The sequence below is a fragment of the Pelodiscus sinensis genome, chromosome 16, assembly GCF_049634645.1.
Source record: "Pelodiscus sinensis isolate JC-2024 chromosome 16, ASM4963464v1, whole genome shotgun sequence".
Lineage (NCBI taxonomy): Eukaryota > Metazoa > Chordata > Testudines > Trionychidae > Pelodiscus > Pelodiscus sinensis.
Window position 1 is genome coordinate 26,310,668 of NC_134726.1, and position 14,664 is coordinate 26,325,331.

A 14,664-nucleotide genomic window follows, 5' to 3' on the forward strand; every position below is an offset into this window, starting at 1 on the left:
TTTATTTGTATATCTGTAGCACCAAATCATGGACCATTATACTATAAAAGTTGTGTTTTAAAAGCTATGCTGCCAAGAAATTTTGAGTACCAGAATTTTTCTTGAAGTGGAAGATGTACCTGGAAATTAACTTTTTTTTTTTTTTTTTTTTTTTGAGAATAGAACTCTGTGCACCAATCCTACATAAGGCCCCATCACCATTTAAATTCACACTTAAGCCCTATTTGGAGGATTTAAATTTCAAATGTGACTAAAGAGGTGCATAGGCCTTGTCCAGAGGGCCATCCCAAGGAGAATTATCCTTAAAAATGAGAGAAATAAGCACCGACCAAGGCTGTTAAATGTCAGTAGTGGTTATGGACACCTTAGAGTGGGTGGTGGTGGTTTTGTTTTGTTTTGTTTTTCCTAGCTTGAAACATTGAAAGAAGATCTGGTTTTCAGAAATTTCTGGGCACACTGCCTATGAAATTTACACCCCTTTTGTGAGAATCTGTTTTGGCACTGAAGATCACTAATCACTCTTGACAATCTTGGCTGCCGGAGGAGATGGTAATGGAGGGTGGGGGAAGGGTTTGCTGGGGAATCTTCATTATCTGATTAATGCATCAGAGTGAGGACAGTCCAAACATTTCTTCCCTTTTCTTCTTGTTGAAGCAACTAAGGGTTTATCTACACTGCCACTTTACTGCACTGTAACTTTCTCGCTCAGATGTGTGGGAAAAACACCCCCACTAGTAGAGCAAGTTACATTGCTGTAAAGTGCCAGTGTAAACAGGCTCCCAGCACAGGGAGCCATGCTGTGCATGGAGGTGGTTTACCTAGAATGCTGGGATAGCTCCCTCCTTGTGCTGGTGCCATGACAACACAGCTGTGTTAAAGTGCTGCCGTTTTTGATCTGCTAATTTACCCATATTCTTAGACTGTGTTCTGTTACATGAATAACAATTCTAAGTATAATCAGAGGCATAACCTAATAAAACTGAACTTTAATAACTCAAAATTCATTAGAACATTTTACCAGTATGTTCAATATTTATTTTCCCCCTGCCCCTATAGCCTGATATGTATCCAGGAAACTGCTGGGCATTCAAAGGATCACAGGGATACCTTGTAGTTAGACTTTCTATGATGATCTACCCAACAGCCTTTACATTAGAACATATACCAAAAACTCTTTCACCGACAGGAAATATCACAAGTGCTCCAAAGGATTTCTCAGTATACGTAAGTCTTTCTGTGCTACAGTTAAGGTATTAAATGTTTTTGCTCTGTTCGGATAATTTGAGTGGAATAACTATTCATAATTTTTAAAAGCTATTAGTGTTAAAAAACCTCTTCAAATATTTACATTTATGCTCTTATATTTACCTCCTTTTTATAAAGAGTTATATCATCTATGAATGAGAATGTATAAAAGCTAAGTATTGTTTTTAAAAACTCTAATGATTTTGTTGTTTTACTCATCTGGTTTACAGAGAAAAACATTAAAGCAAAATAATCAAAACTTATTTTTTTGTGCCATGATTATCTAAAGTGCTCTTCAAACCAAGCACTTGACTCTTCCATAAAAGGAATGGATTGTGATCCTTTCAGGCACTGTTGCATATCAGTAGTGTACAGCTATATGGTATAATCATTGATTAGTCTGACTTCTAGAAACTCTTTTTGTTTCCAATTGACATGAATATGTAAAATAGTGAGCATAGGTATCCAACCTAGTCTTCCTCAATGCCACCCTTTCTTGGTCCCACCTTTTCTTTCTTTCTTGTTATTCCTAGACAACGTTTATTTTCTTCACAATTATAGCTAGTGTTTGTTCTGACCTCCCGAGTTAAGAATGTGACATCCTATAATTGCAACTAAACTGATTATCTGAAATTTGGGGAAAAAAAGGCTTAACTCTTCATGATAGGGTCTAGAAGATGAATATCAGGAAGAAGGCACCCTTCTAGGACAGTATGTCTATGACCAAGATGGAGAGTCACTACAGATGTTTCAAGTGACGGTAAGCCCACATTAATAGAAAATACATAGCTGTTGTTGGCAAAGCCACTTCACTTTGACACATTACTGCTATTATTACAAGCATCAAAGCATTGCTTTGATACATTTGGTAGTGAAAGGCATTAGCAGTGTGTTAATATGCAAAATGCTAGCGTTCTGAAATGTGATTCTGATTTAACTCTTGCACTGATAAATGCAGTAACTTAATGAAGTTATTCCTGACTTGAACCATTGCAAATGAAGAGTCGTTTTGGCATTTTTATTTTTGCCTATCAAAAAAGTTTATAATGAAGAATGACTTTCAGTACCAGAATTTTTCAATATCCATATTAAATCAGATGGACTAGGGTTAAACTGATTCTACCACACTGTGGATTAAATTAATAATTTGCATTCAGTAAAACACTAGCACTGTTCATCTGAAATATTCTGTGACTGGGAAAGTTGCTGTGCTTATTTTAAAGGTTGTTTTGCTGTAAAAATCTTTTTCCTGCTTTCAGTCCTTTAAATAAAAACATTAAGAATTATTCTGCTTCACCTAGATCTCCAGTATAATGCAGGACCTCTAGCAAAGATAACGAAAATTTGATAACTTGTGTAGATTGCAAGAGACTTCATAAATTGTGATTACTGTACCTTTTCAGTATACAACTTACATCATTCATTGCTTAAGCAGTGCAGTGATTTGGCTGCCATTTTTAAACACCTTTAGGTGATCAGTCTCAGTTGACTACAGAGAAAAATAAAGTGGTGTATGTATTAGATGCCTGATTTTTTTTTTCCTCATGTTTTTTTCAGGAGAAAAATAAAAATGCATTCCAGATAGTGGAGCTAAGAATTTTTTCTAATTGGGGTCATACAGAATATACCTGTCTGTATCGGTTCAGAGTGCATGGAAAACCTATTGAATAAACTACACTACAGTTTTTCTGTTGTATATTTTCTGTTTGTATATATTGGAAAACCTAGAACACTGGAATCTTTAAGGGATGAGGATGTGTGACATGTACTCCAGGATCAATACTTCTCTTCAGTAAAATGCTAAAGACTGACAGCAGAATTGTATACAAACTCATACCTGCTCTGATACTCAGCTTGTAATTGCCATCAGCTTTATATTTTAATGTATCCATTCTGAGAAAAATATTGCATGTAAACTACTTTGGTTCACAAAACCCACTTGGCAAATAGGTGATACTTATTTTATTACCTTTGAATGTACAGTTTTTAAATAAGCCATGTTTTCTGCAGCTAGGAATCAGTTTTTAATACAGGCTCCATCTGCACACTTCTATTACCCAGGCATCCTATGTCAAACATATGACTACTTTTAAACACTAATTGTGGCTAACATATGCTTTAGTTGACCATGACTTTTGAACTTGTTGCTAGGCCCAAAAGGACTTCCAACATAGATACAGAATATGATACATGTTACTGTCACGGAAAGTTAATGGAACCAAAACTAGTTTAAGCATCAGAGGCATAAAAAGCTTTCCTCTAACATGGAACCATGCATTGATGTAAAAATCAGGGTTGATTTTAAGCTACTAAAATTATTTTAAGTTTTCTTCCTTTTTAGTTTCCTCTTGATTTTGCTTTTTAGAATAATCACTCAGGCTCCATCTACACAGCTTCCTTCTTCCGCAAAAGCCTATGCAAATGAAGTGCGGATTAGTATATTGCCACACTTCATTTACATAATTAATTAGGAGCCATTTTTGCACAAAAAACCTCTCTTGCGCAAGAGCCATTCTTCCTGAAAAAATGAGGAAGAACAGCTCTTATGCAAGAGGGGCTTTTTGCACAAAAAGGCGCTGTGTAGATGGCGCCTTTTTGCGCAAAACCAGCTCCTAATTAATTATGCAAATGAGGTATGGCAATATGCTAATCTGTGCTTAATTTGCATAGGCTTTTGCGGAAGAGGGAAGCTGTGTAGACGTAGCCTCAGTATATGAACCCTTACTGGGCCAATGTAATAGGCTTATTCAGTATAGGTGAGAATGAGAGTATGGCTAGTGTTCTGCAGATAAGATCAATTCAGAGCTAAAATTGCAGCAGCAAAGTCTTGGTGACAAAAAATATCTCTTCATCACAAAATTAATTGGCTGGCTCAAATTGTAAGTGCTGTGCTGTAGAAGCACTAAGTGAAAATAGGTTCAGACTCAACTTTTAATTAAAAAAAAATCTCTGCAGTGAGGTAATTTGCAAAAGAGGTTCACACTCAATGTCACTATATTTAGATACCATTCTTTAGACAATGTTTCCATTTTTATACCCTTAAAGTGGAGGATTCATTACCCATTGAAGAATGCTAGCACAAGGACGCTTAGAAGCATTCTCTTACTGGATTTAATTGGAACTTGCATTTGTCTAACAGACTGCTTGCACTGCTCTCCCAACTTTGAGGCTCATTTTGTAATTTAATTTAATTTAATTTCTTAATTTAGTGGAAACCCTTTACAAATAAGATTCTTGAAAGGCATTCGTGAGGAGAAATGTATCTTACTGTTGTGATGCGTTTTATTGGGTCAATTTAATTACAGATGTACTGTGCTGTACTTTTCAGAAAGATGAATGATGGTGCTGAGTGGTTTTCTGAATAGTTATGTATGTTGCACAATAGTCCTCAAATATTTTTAAAAAAATCTCTATAGAGAGTGTTTAAGTTCAGCTAGAAACAGAACCAATGGCCTATGCAGAAGAGCTAGCTAAAACATGTACAGGTGTTTCATATATTATAGGTTAAATATATAAATCAGAATTATCCTGTATAAATTGAAATTAGAAACTGGGGTGGGAATATTTTGAATAACACTAACTTATTTTTAAAGAAGCAAGATAGGACTTTGTGCAATGTATTTTTGTAAATGCTTTTCAAAATATTTGTCTTGGTATTCTTTGCTGCCTCCAAACGGACAAGATGCTATTGAGATGTTTAAATAAAGAGTTTTAATTTTTGAAAGTGCATGTAATATTTGAAACAAGTAATAAAGTTTCTTTTCTGTATTTATACTGAATCTGTTTGAAAATTTTAACTAACATAACTACTTTGAAGTAGGAATAAGAGATCCTCCGGAATAGGGCTTTATTCCGGAGGATCGGGCCAGTCTAGACGCTTTTTTCCGACTTTTCCCCAAGCCGGAAAAAAAGCGGCGGACATGTTTATTTAAGTCCCGTGGGGGATATTTAAATCCCCCGCGGATTTCCCTATTCCCACTTTCAAAATTAGCATGTCCCTTCCGAAGAAGGGGCCAGTGTAGACGTAGCCTGGGTGTTATCTAACCAACTAATTCCTCTTTCATAAGAGCAAAATATAAAATATACCACAGTCAACATAATATAATACTTAAAAGCACGTAAACATAAGGAAAGGCACCTTGCTTGTAAAAGAGAGCCAATTAGGGCATGTCTACATTGGGGAGTCATTTTGAAATCACTACTCTTATTGCAAAATAACAGTGCAAGTGTCCACACTACCAAGTCCGTTATTTTGAAATAATAAGTCCTGCTTGTGAAGAGGAATACACACCTGACCACTCCACTGCTACCCTTCTCCTGCAGAGTTTAAAGCTGCAGGCAGAAGAGAAAGGGCTTGTGGCACCACATCAGCCCTGTGCCACACAACACCCTTCACTGCATCCGTGGCAGATCCTAGCACGCCCTCTGAGTCTTCCACAGCTGTCGGTATGCCTGCAGCCAGATCAGAAGCCCCTGGTGGGGGGAGAAAGAGGGCACTGGCCTGGACTGGTGTGGAGATCCTGGATCTCTTCAAGGTCTGGGGTGAAGAGATGAACATCCAGGATTTACGCACCAAGAAGAGGAATGCAGGAATCTATGGCCAAGTGGCTGTTAGCCTGGCTCAGATGGGGCACAGCCACCCCCTGGACCAGGTGTAGATGAAAACAAAAGAACTCTGGCAGGCATACACCAAGACCAGGAAGGAAAGTTCCCTCTCTGAGGCAGCACCTCACGTGCTGCTACTAGGAGCAGCTGGATGCCATCTTGGGAGCAAGGCCAGTCACTTCTCTCCTCCCCCCCCCCCCCCCCCCACTGTCGACTCCTTATTGGACATGCTGGTCATCAACCTGAAGGAGGTGCAGGCCAGCCTGGACACCATATGCCCAAGCCAGGAGATCTTAGCCTGGAGTCATTCCTTCTCTCCCAGGATGTCCCCAGGGCTCGGACAAACCCAGAGAAGGCAGTTCAGGTGAGTTCCATCACTTTCCCTGTATGCATGCAGAGGCAGGTGGTGGGTAATGAGAGGCTACATGCTCCTCACTCAGCCTACTAGGCCTGGGGAGGGGGGGAGTTGCACAACCGCCTGTGTGCACGTGGGTGGAGAACTCTGCTCTATGATGCTCTCATACAAGAACCCCCTTGCTACTTCTCATAAGATTCCTGGAGAGGCCTGCTTTACACCAGAATCCATGGCAGGACACCTTCCCATGACAAGCCACCACTAAGGAGGCAGGGGTTATGGAAACACACAGCACAGGCACATGCCTGCTCTCTTGGGCAGCATCTGCTCCCAGTCAAGTGAGGCAATGTGGGGAGACCAATCCCATGCATGGGAACTTGCCGGAGTAGGGGGAAAGAGGAGGGAACCCCAGTAGCACTCTCCCCAGAAAGCAGCATCTGCTGCTCTCACACACCACCTCTTCCTCCCTGCCCCTTCTCTAGCAGGCACAGATAGAAGAGTTCTCTCTCTGTGGGATGCCGCCACTGCTGGACCCAGTGTATGTGGGACAGGGAAGGAAGCCAAGCCGCCCCCCTCCTGCCTGAAGGGTCCTGAACTGGCTGGCACCTTCCCATGCCTGCTTGTCCATGGGACATGGGGATAGCGAGGTTCCCCTGGAATGTCTGTGTCCCTGCAGGAAAGTGCCTGCTGTCTAGGCAACAGATGACCTTGCTCGAAGCACATCATCAGCTTCAGCTCAGATTAGGGCAGTGCTGGGCAAGGTGCAGATCAGGATTTGGCCCACAGATGGCAAGCTGGCTGCTTTCTATTTATATCCTGCTTCCCATACCACCCAACTTCCAGGTGGTGACTCAGGCAGGATCCTACTTAAATGTCTCCTGGCTCACAGTCTCGGTGCTACCCCAGCAGGGACCAGAGCTGTGAACCCTTTAAATAGCCACAGCCACCCCAGACAGCTGCCAGGCAACGTGTTAGCAGTGGGGCAGAGAGCCACAAGCCCTTTGCTGTGTCTTAAATTCAAAGTCTCTGCTTGCAGGCAACTCTGGGAGGTGGCTAACCCCGAGCCCCTCCCCTTCAACCCCAGGCCCCACCCCTTCCAGGGGTGGAGCTGGCCCATGGGCAATACTAAAATTAAGTGACCGTCTGGCAAAAATTATTGTTCCCCCACCCCTTGGCTTAGGGCCAGGCTTCATGCACAGTGTACCCTGGAATGACTACCTTGTCACTTCCTCACAGCTGGGCCAGCTGCAAGTGTGGCACATCCACCACCTCCCGCACCATCAGCATGACCCTGTGAGACCCACAGGCAAAGGCGAACCTCTGAGGACCTGGTGCGGGAACCACTAGACTGCCCCCGTTCTCTCAGCCAGGAGCACTGGGCTGACTGCCAGCTGAGGACCACCATGTGGCAGCAGCTGTCGCACCAGCTCAAGGCCATCTGCTCGTCCATGACATCTGTCATGGAGCGCATGGTCTCGTCTATGAAGTGGTCCACCAGCCACTTCCCACACCTGCTCCTGGCTTCTCATAGGTCCTTCCTCCCACCCTCCAGGGGCAGCCAGGGCCCACGAACATGTGGTGGGAGGATGTCTCGGGCACCCAAAGCCTCCCGAGGTACTTGAGGCAGGCACCAGTCCATGCTCCATCCCTAAGCCCTCCACCCCAATCGGAGGTTCTTTCTGCAATCCCTCCTCTATTATCTATCCCCCAAATAAAAATAACAGACTTGTGTTTTCTATACAGAAATGCTTTTTTATTTGGTCTGCAGGGAAGTGGGGGAAGGGGGGGAGATGGAAAGGGAGGGCAGGAGAGGAAAGACACACAGGGGCAATGCAGAGGCCCCTTGGGGTGAGGCCCAAGGGAGAGTCTCGCATGTGGTCTTGGTTTGGCCTTGGCTTCAAGCTCTCCCAAATGAGCACAGACCCCTGAACGGCAGTGGTACCCAGCTGCTCATAAGCCCTAGCCTGCTGCTCACCCTCTAATTTCCCCCTCCTCCCTACACACACACACCCTGGCAGGAAAATCTTCCCCTTGCTCTCCTATATATTGTGGAATATACAGCAGGCCCCCGCCACCTGGGGGATGTTGTGCTCAGTGTGATCTAGGTGGGTGAGGAGACTCTGGAACTTCCCCTTGAGGTGGCTGTAGGCACACTCCCCCACCATGTGGCACTTGCTAAGTAGGGAAGGTAAATATCAGTTAATTGAATAGTCAAGTAACTTCATGAATTATCAGTTTCTTGACTATTCTGTAGTTCCCAGGAGTGGGGCTGGTAGCCAGTGCGCTCTGGCCCCACTACCAAAGAGCCCCCTGCCACTTTGTGCTGCTGCTTCTGTATCTGAGGCAGCAGCACGAGGTGCCGGGTAGGAGCTGGTCCACGAGAGGAGCCCATTTAAAAACCAGCTCTGATACGGCAGCAGCCCCTGTCTGTGGTGGGGTGGGAAGTATCTGAGCTCCTGGACCCAGCGTGAGCCAGAATTGGGTCTACGCTGCCTGCTCGCCTACCTCCTAATAACAGTTTAAATGTAGAGCTGTCGTAGGGGTAGGATTCCAGACCCATCGCAAGCCAGGACTGAGGCAGGCTGCTGGCAGGCTGGGAGAGGGGAAAGGCATGTAGTCTATAGCACTAACCTATACGCTTTTGCTAATCAGATCATCTACTACACTATTACATCCCTACTGCTGAGCTTGCCATTGAAGGTCTCTTTGGTGGGGTCTAGGCTGCCCATATAGGGCTTCATCAGCCAAGGAAGCAAGGGGTCGGCCGCATCTCCTAACATCCCCTCTGATGATGTGGTCGGGGGAAAATGTGCCAGCATGCATCCTGTGGAAGGTGCTTGACTTCTGGAAGATGCAGGTATCGTGCACCTTCCCCAACCATCCAGTGTAAATGTCTGAGAACTGTCCTGTGTGGTGCACAAGGGCCTGCAGCACCATCGAAAAGTATCCCTTTATATATCCAGGTCACAATGGTCAGGGGGCAGGATGGGGATGTGGGTGCTGTCCATGTCCCCCCCCCCCCCACACGCACAGAGAGTTGGGGAAGCCCATGGTGGCAAATCCAGTGATGATGAGGTCCATGTTGTCCAAGGTGATGACCCTCTGCAGCACAATGGCATTGATGGCCTTGACCACCTATAGAATCATAGGGTTGCAAGAGACCTCGGGATGTCACAGAGGTCCCCCTTCCCAAAGCAGGACCAACCCTAACTAACCCATCCCAGACAGGGCTTTGTCAAGCTGGGTCTGAAAAACTTTAGGGATAAAGTTCTACCACCTCCCTGGGTAACTCAGTCCAGTGCTTCACCACCCTGCTAGTAAAATAGTAAGATTCAAACCTGCATGAGAATGGCCCCAATTGTGGGTTTTCCTATGCCAAACTAGTTCCTGATGGAGTGGTAGCTGTCTTGTGCGGCGAGCTTCCATAAGTTGATGTTGGCGTGCTTCTGCGGGGGGGTGGCAGGTCTCAGGTGGGTCTTGTTGCCTGAGGGAAGGGGCAAGCCACTCTCAGAGCTCCAGGAAGGTGGCCTTCCTCATGCGGAAGTTCTGGAGCCACTGATGGTCATCCCAACACCTCATGACAGTGCGGTCCCACCAGTTGGGGCTGGTCTCCCTCTGCCAGAAGTGGCGGTCTACAGTGTGCAGGGGAGGATGGAGGGGAATTTGCTGCATGAGGAGCGCCAGGGCTTGGGTCAACAAGTCTCCCAGTCCAGGCTGGTCGTCATGTCCCTGCAGCACCACGTGGGCAATTTGCATGAACTGTGCCACAAGGCACAACATGAGGCCCCAGAGCCCGGCTCTGCTTTGCAGCAGCTCTAGCTCCATGAAAGTGCTGTGGCATCCACAAGGGGAACTAGAGCACATAGCGTAAGGTCCCTTAAGTGGTCAGTGGAGAAATGGAGTGTGAGATGTGGCCATAGAGTGGAGCCCCTGAAAGCACTCACTGTACCTTTCCTAACCATGCAGCCCACCCTCCTGGTGCCTTCCCCAGAGTGCTCCCCCCTGGGGGCTTTAAGTCTGAGGCAGGCTCCAATCAGTGTGGATGCACTATTTCAAAATAATACTTAGTAATTTTGATGCTCCCCTGTAGGGGGGGACATGCTATTTTGAAATACTTATTTCAAGAGTTATTTCAAAATAATTTCCCAGTGCAGACATGCCCTAATTACAAAGTTAAATGGGTTTTGTTCCTATGTCTGAGTGAAGACTCCTGGTGTAATGAACCTTGAGGCAACGTCTACACTGGCACCCTTTTCCGGAAATGCTTAAAAGAGAACAGTTTTCCGTTATAAGTATTTCCGGAAAAAGCGCATCTACATTGGCAGGATGCTTTTCCAAAAGGGCTTATTTTCTGGAAAATCGCGTCTAGACTGGCGCTTTTCTCCAGCAAAAACCCCGAGCCGGAAAAAAGCGGCAGCCATGTAAATGCAAATGCCGCGGGGGATATTTAAATCCCCCGCGGATTTGCAATTCCGAAGTGTCTCATTAGCATCCCTTTTCCGGAAAAGGATGCCAGTGTAGACACAGCCCCTGGGTAGTGTAGACATACCCCTTGAGAGTAAAGAAGCATCTCTGTATTGTCTGACATCACTGCAAGTTCTACTGACAAATGCACTTAAGTATTTTGCAACTACAGGGGAAATATCCAGATTACCTTCTGTTGCGGACTGAAGGGGATCAAAGTAAACTCATGAGTCTGTAGCAACACACTATTGCAAATAACATTTGTGCACAGAAGTTTGTTTTTATTTGTGAAGTGTCAAATGTTTCACTTAGTGCTCACCTAAAACCTCAAGCTGTCTGTGTCAACAAGCAGGCAAGGTTATGTACCTTTACCCCAAAAAATTCAACCAGCCATTAGTTTTGTTTACTTAAGTACCATGCTATTGCAACACTCTAAACAAGACACAGCTAAACACACAGTGATGTTGAGTAAAAAAGCTGCAGATTGTCAGACAAAATTATACATTTAAACTTGCCCTTTCTGTCACTTAATATAATTAGCAAAATTAAGAAAATGGTATTTGGTTGCAACTCCACTAGGCTGCATTTGAACAAAATTCCTCAAGGTTTCATTTTGTTTCTTGCACAAAATTTGTATGTGTAAACATCTGCCCTCTAGTGGAATAAAATTTGTTGAAACCTTTCAGAGAAATCATTCTCAAGTCTATGTTAGGCTATTCAGATCAAAAGTTGTAAAGTTTACAACACAGGTCATGTGCATCACGCCATGTATAATATGGTATCAGGAAAGTATTTGCTATGTCATCCCTCTTGTTTTCCCTGTCTGGAACAAGACTCAGTTGACAGATACACAGTTGAGCTTTATTGATCGTGTGGGAATTTACGTATTTGCACAACATTGTACAAAAAGTGGGCTCAGTATAAAGGCTGGGATGTGGCGGCAGAGGAGTTTGGTGAATTTTCCAAAGCTGTAGTCAGAAACCTAGATGGGATGTTCCTAGTGCATTGCATTATTCTGCTAGTTTTTCCTCCATTTATGCTTGTTCATTAGACTCCAGAATCTGCTCTTGACACTAGATTGTTTCTTTGGAAATCTTATGTAAGTGCCAAGCATTGTTTTTTTCAGAAATATTTAACATTAACTTGCAAAAAGAAATTGGGTTTTGCTCCCAATGATGTACAAAGTAAATGTTTTATTAATTTAAAAAATGGAAGAATACGAACAAGGAACTGGAGAGAGAACTAGAAATTCAGATATCCTCTACCCTGGAAGTCTCACGTGACTGCAGGCTAGTAAAATTTACCTCACTAAAGAGTGAAAGCTGAGCAACTGGGGATGGAAGTTTTAGATAGACACATTTTTGCTGTGGCCTAAGAATTCAGTTATGTCATGTTGGTCACCAATATCCTAGAACATGTGAATTTTGCCATTTATATGGACCATGTTGCCATCATTAGCTGGCTTTGATGTAGTTGTTTCAAAAAGGTGACTCATAGTATGTAATTTTGTCATCGTATTTTTTAACATCAGTGTGTCATGACTATACAATTGTATTGACAAAACCATATGCACACTGATTCTCTATTATTATGCCGACCGTATTTCTTGATTTCAAACATTCTGTCCCATTCTCCCCATAAACCATCGAAATGTCCCAGAATTTCAAATATTTTGGCAAATATTTTGGAAGGGCTGGGGAGAGAGCCTCGAGACTCCCCACTGGATCCGGCTTGTGGGGAAGAAGCACAGCTAGTAGCGGCTCCATGTGCTGCCACTTTCCCTCCCCTTCCCAGGGGAACAGGAACGCATCCCACTGCTCCGGAATCTGGCCCATAACAGCAGCGGGAGATGGGGCATGGTGTTAGTAGCCCCTCGTGCCCAGACCCCGCAACCCCAGCCCGCTTGCTGGTCGCTTTCCTGGAGACCCCACTCCCCTAGCCTGTGCAGACCCTGGGCCCCCAGGCTGCTCACTCTCCACCCACACCCTGGGCCCCCAGCCTGCTCACTCTCCACCCACACCCTGTGCCCCCAGCCTGCTCACTCTCCACCCACACCCTGGGCCCCCAGCCTGCTCACTCTCCTCCCACACCCTGGGCCCCCAGCCTGCTCACTCTCCTCCCACACCCTGGGCCCCCAGCCTGCTCACTCTCCTCCCACACCCTGGGCCCCCAGCCTGCTCACTCTCCTCCCACACCCTGGGCCCCCAGCCTGCTCACTCTCCACCCACACCCTGGGCCCCCAGCCTGCTCACTCTCCACCCACACCCTGTGCCCCCAGCCTGCTCACTCTCCACCCACACCCTGTGCCCCCAGCCTGCTCACTCTCCACCCCACACCCTGTGCCCCCAGCCTGCTCACTCTCCACCCCACACCCTGTGCCCCCAGCCTGCTCACTCTCCTCCCACACCCTGTGCCCCCAGCCTGCTCACTCTCCACCCCACACCCTGTGCCCCCAGCCTGCTCACTCTCCTCCCACACCCTGTGCCCCCAGCCTGCTCACTCTCCACCCACACCCTGGGCCCCCAGCCTGCTCACTCTCCACCCACACCCTGTGCCCCCAGCCTGCTCACTCTCCTCCCACACCCTGTGCCCCCAGCCTGCTCACTCTCCACCCCACACCCTGTGCCCCCAGCCTGCTCACTCTCCTCCCACACCCTGTGCCCCCAGCCTGCTCACTCTCCTCCCACACCCTGTGCCCCCAGCCTGCTCACTCTCCTCCCACACCCTGGGCCCCCAGCCTGCTCACTCTCCACCCACACCCTGGGCCCCCAGCCTGCTCACTCTCCTCCCACACCCTGGGCCCCCAGCCTGCTCACTCTCCACCCCACACCCTGTGCCCCCAGCCTGCTCACTCTCCACCCACACCCTGTGCCCCCAGCCTGCTCACTCTCCTCCCACACCCTGGGCCCCCAGCCTGCTCACTCTCCACCCCACACCCTGTGCCCCCAGCCTGCTCACTCTCCACCCACACCCTGTGCCCCCAGCCTGCTCACTCTCCTCCCACACCCTGGGCCCCCAGCCTGCTCACTCTCCACCCCACACCCTGGGCCCCCAGCCTGCTCACTCTCCACCCCACACCCTGGGCCCCCAGCCTGCTCACTCTCCACCCCACACCCTGGGCCCCCAGCCTGCTCACTCTCCTCCCACACCCTGGGCCCCCAGCCTGCTCACTCTCCACCCCACACCCTGGGCCCCCAGCCTGCTCACTCTCCACCCCACACCCTGGGCCCCCAGCCTGCTCACTCTCCTCCCACACCCTGGGCCCCCAGCCTGCTCACTCTCCTCCCACACCCTGGGCCCCCAGCCTGCTCACTCTCCTCCCACACCCTGGGCCCCCAGCCTGCTCACTCTCCACCCCACACCCTGTGCCCCCAGCCTGCTCACTCTCCTCCCACACCCTGGGCCCCCAGCCTGCTCACTCTCCACCCCACACCCTGGGCCCCCAGCCTGCTCACTCTCCTCCCACACCCTGGGCCCCCAGCCTGCTCACTCTCCACCCCACACCCTGGGCCCCCAGCCTGCTCACTCTCCTCCCACACCCTGGGCCCCCAGCCTGCTCACTCTCCACCCCACATCCTGTGCCCCCAGCCTGCTCACTCTCCACCCCACATCCTGTGCCCCCAGCCTGCTCACTCTCCACCCCACACCCTGGGCCCCCAGCCTGCTCACTCTCCACCCCACACCCTGTGCCCCCAGCCTGCTCACAAATCAGAAAAAAAAATCCTGTGTCAGATCACGTGTCCTGATTTTTGGTTTGGAAAGTAGGGTCACTCTGTGCCCTGGTCCTGCGCTCACAGGGGGCACCGCTTGGCTTTGTTAAGATGGGAGGTGGCTGCAGGTGAGCTCACAATTCACCTCTGCTCAGCCCCTCCAGCGCAGCCAGGCTGCACGCCCCGCCTCGTGCTACAGTGAATAGGAAGAGGCCACGTTCCAGTCAGAGGGGAGCAAACGCAGCTGAACAAGTCCCACCAGAGCCATCTACCCCCCCCCCCCCC

At 47.5% G+C, this 14,664-nt stretch overlaps 1 protein-coding gene across 18 annotated transcripts in view; it reads left to right on the top strand.

Moving 5' to 3' along the window:
• Positions 1-5,013, top strand: part of SUN1 (Sad1 and UNC84 domain containing 1) — a 65,088-nt gene extending 60,075 nt beyond the window's left edge. For 17 of the 18 annotated variants that reach the window (XM_075899544.1, XM_075899537.1, XM_075899540.1 and 14 more), the window contains 3 exons: positions 1,057-1,224; positions 1,913-2,005; positions 2,803-5,013. In XM_075899544.1, the coding sequence (XP_075755659.1) occupies positions 1,057-1,224; positions 1,913-2,005; positions 2,803-2,916 (375 nt within the window). In that variant the 3' untranslated portion in view covers positions 2,917-5,013. Of the gene's footprint in view, positions 1-1,056; positions 1,225-1,778; positions 2,007-2,802 lie in introns of those variants that run through there. The other variant, XM_075899546.1, reaches the window with a different exon arrangement.
• The last annotated feature ends 9,651 nt before the right edge of the window (positions 5,014-14,664 follow it).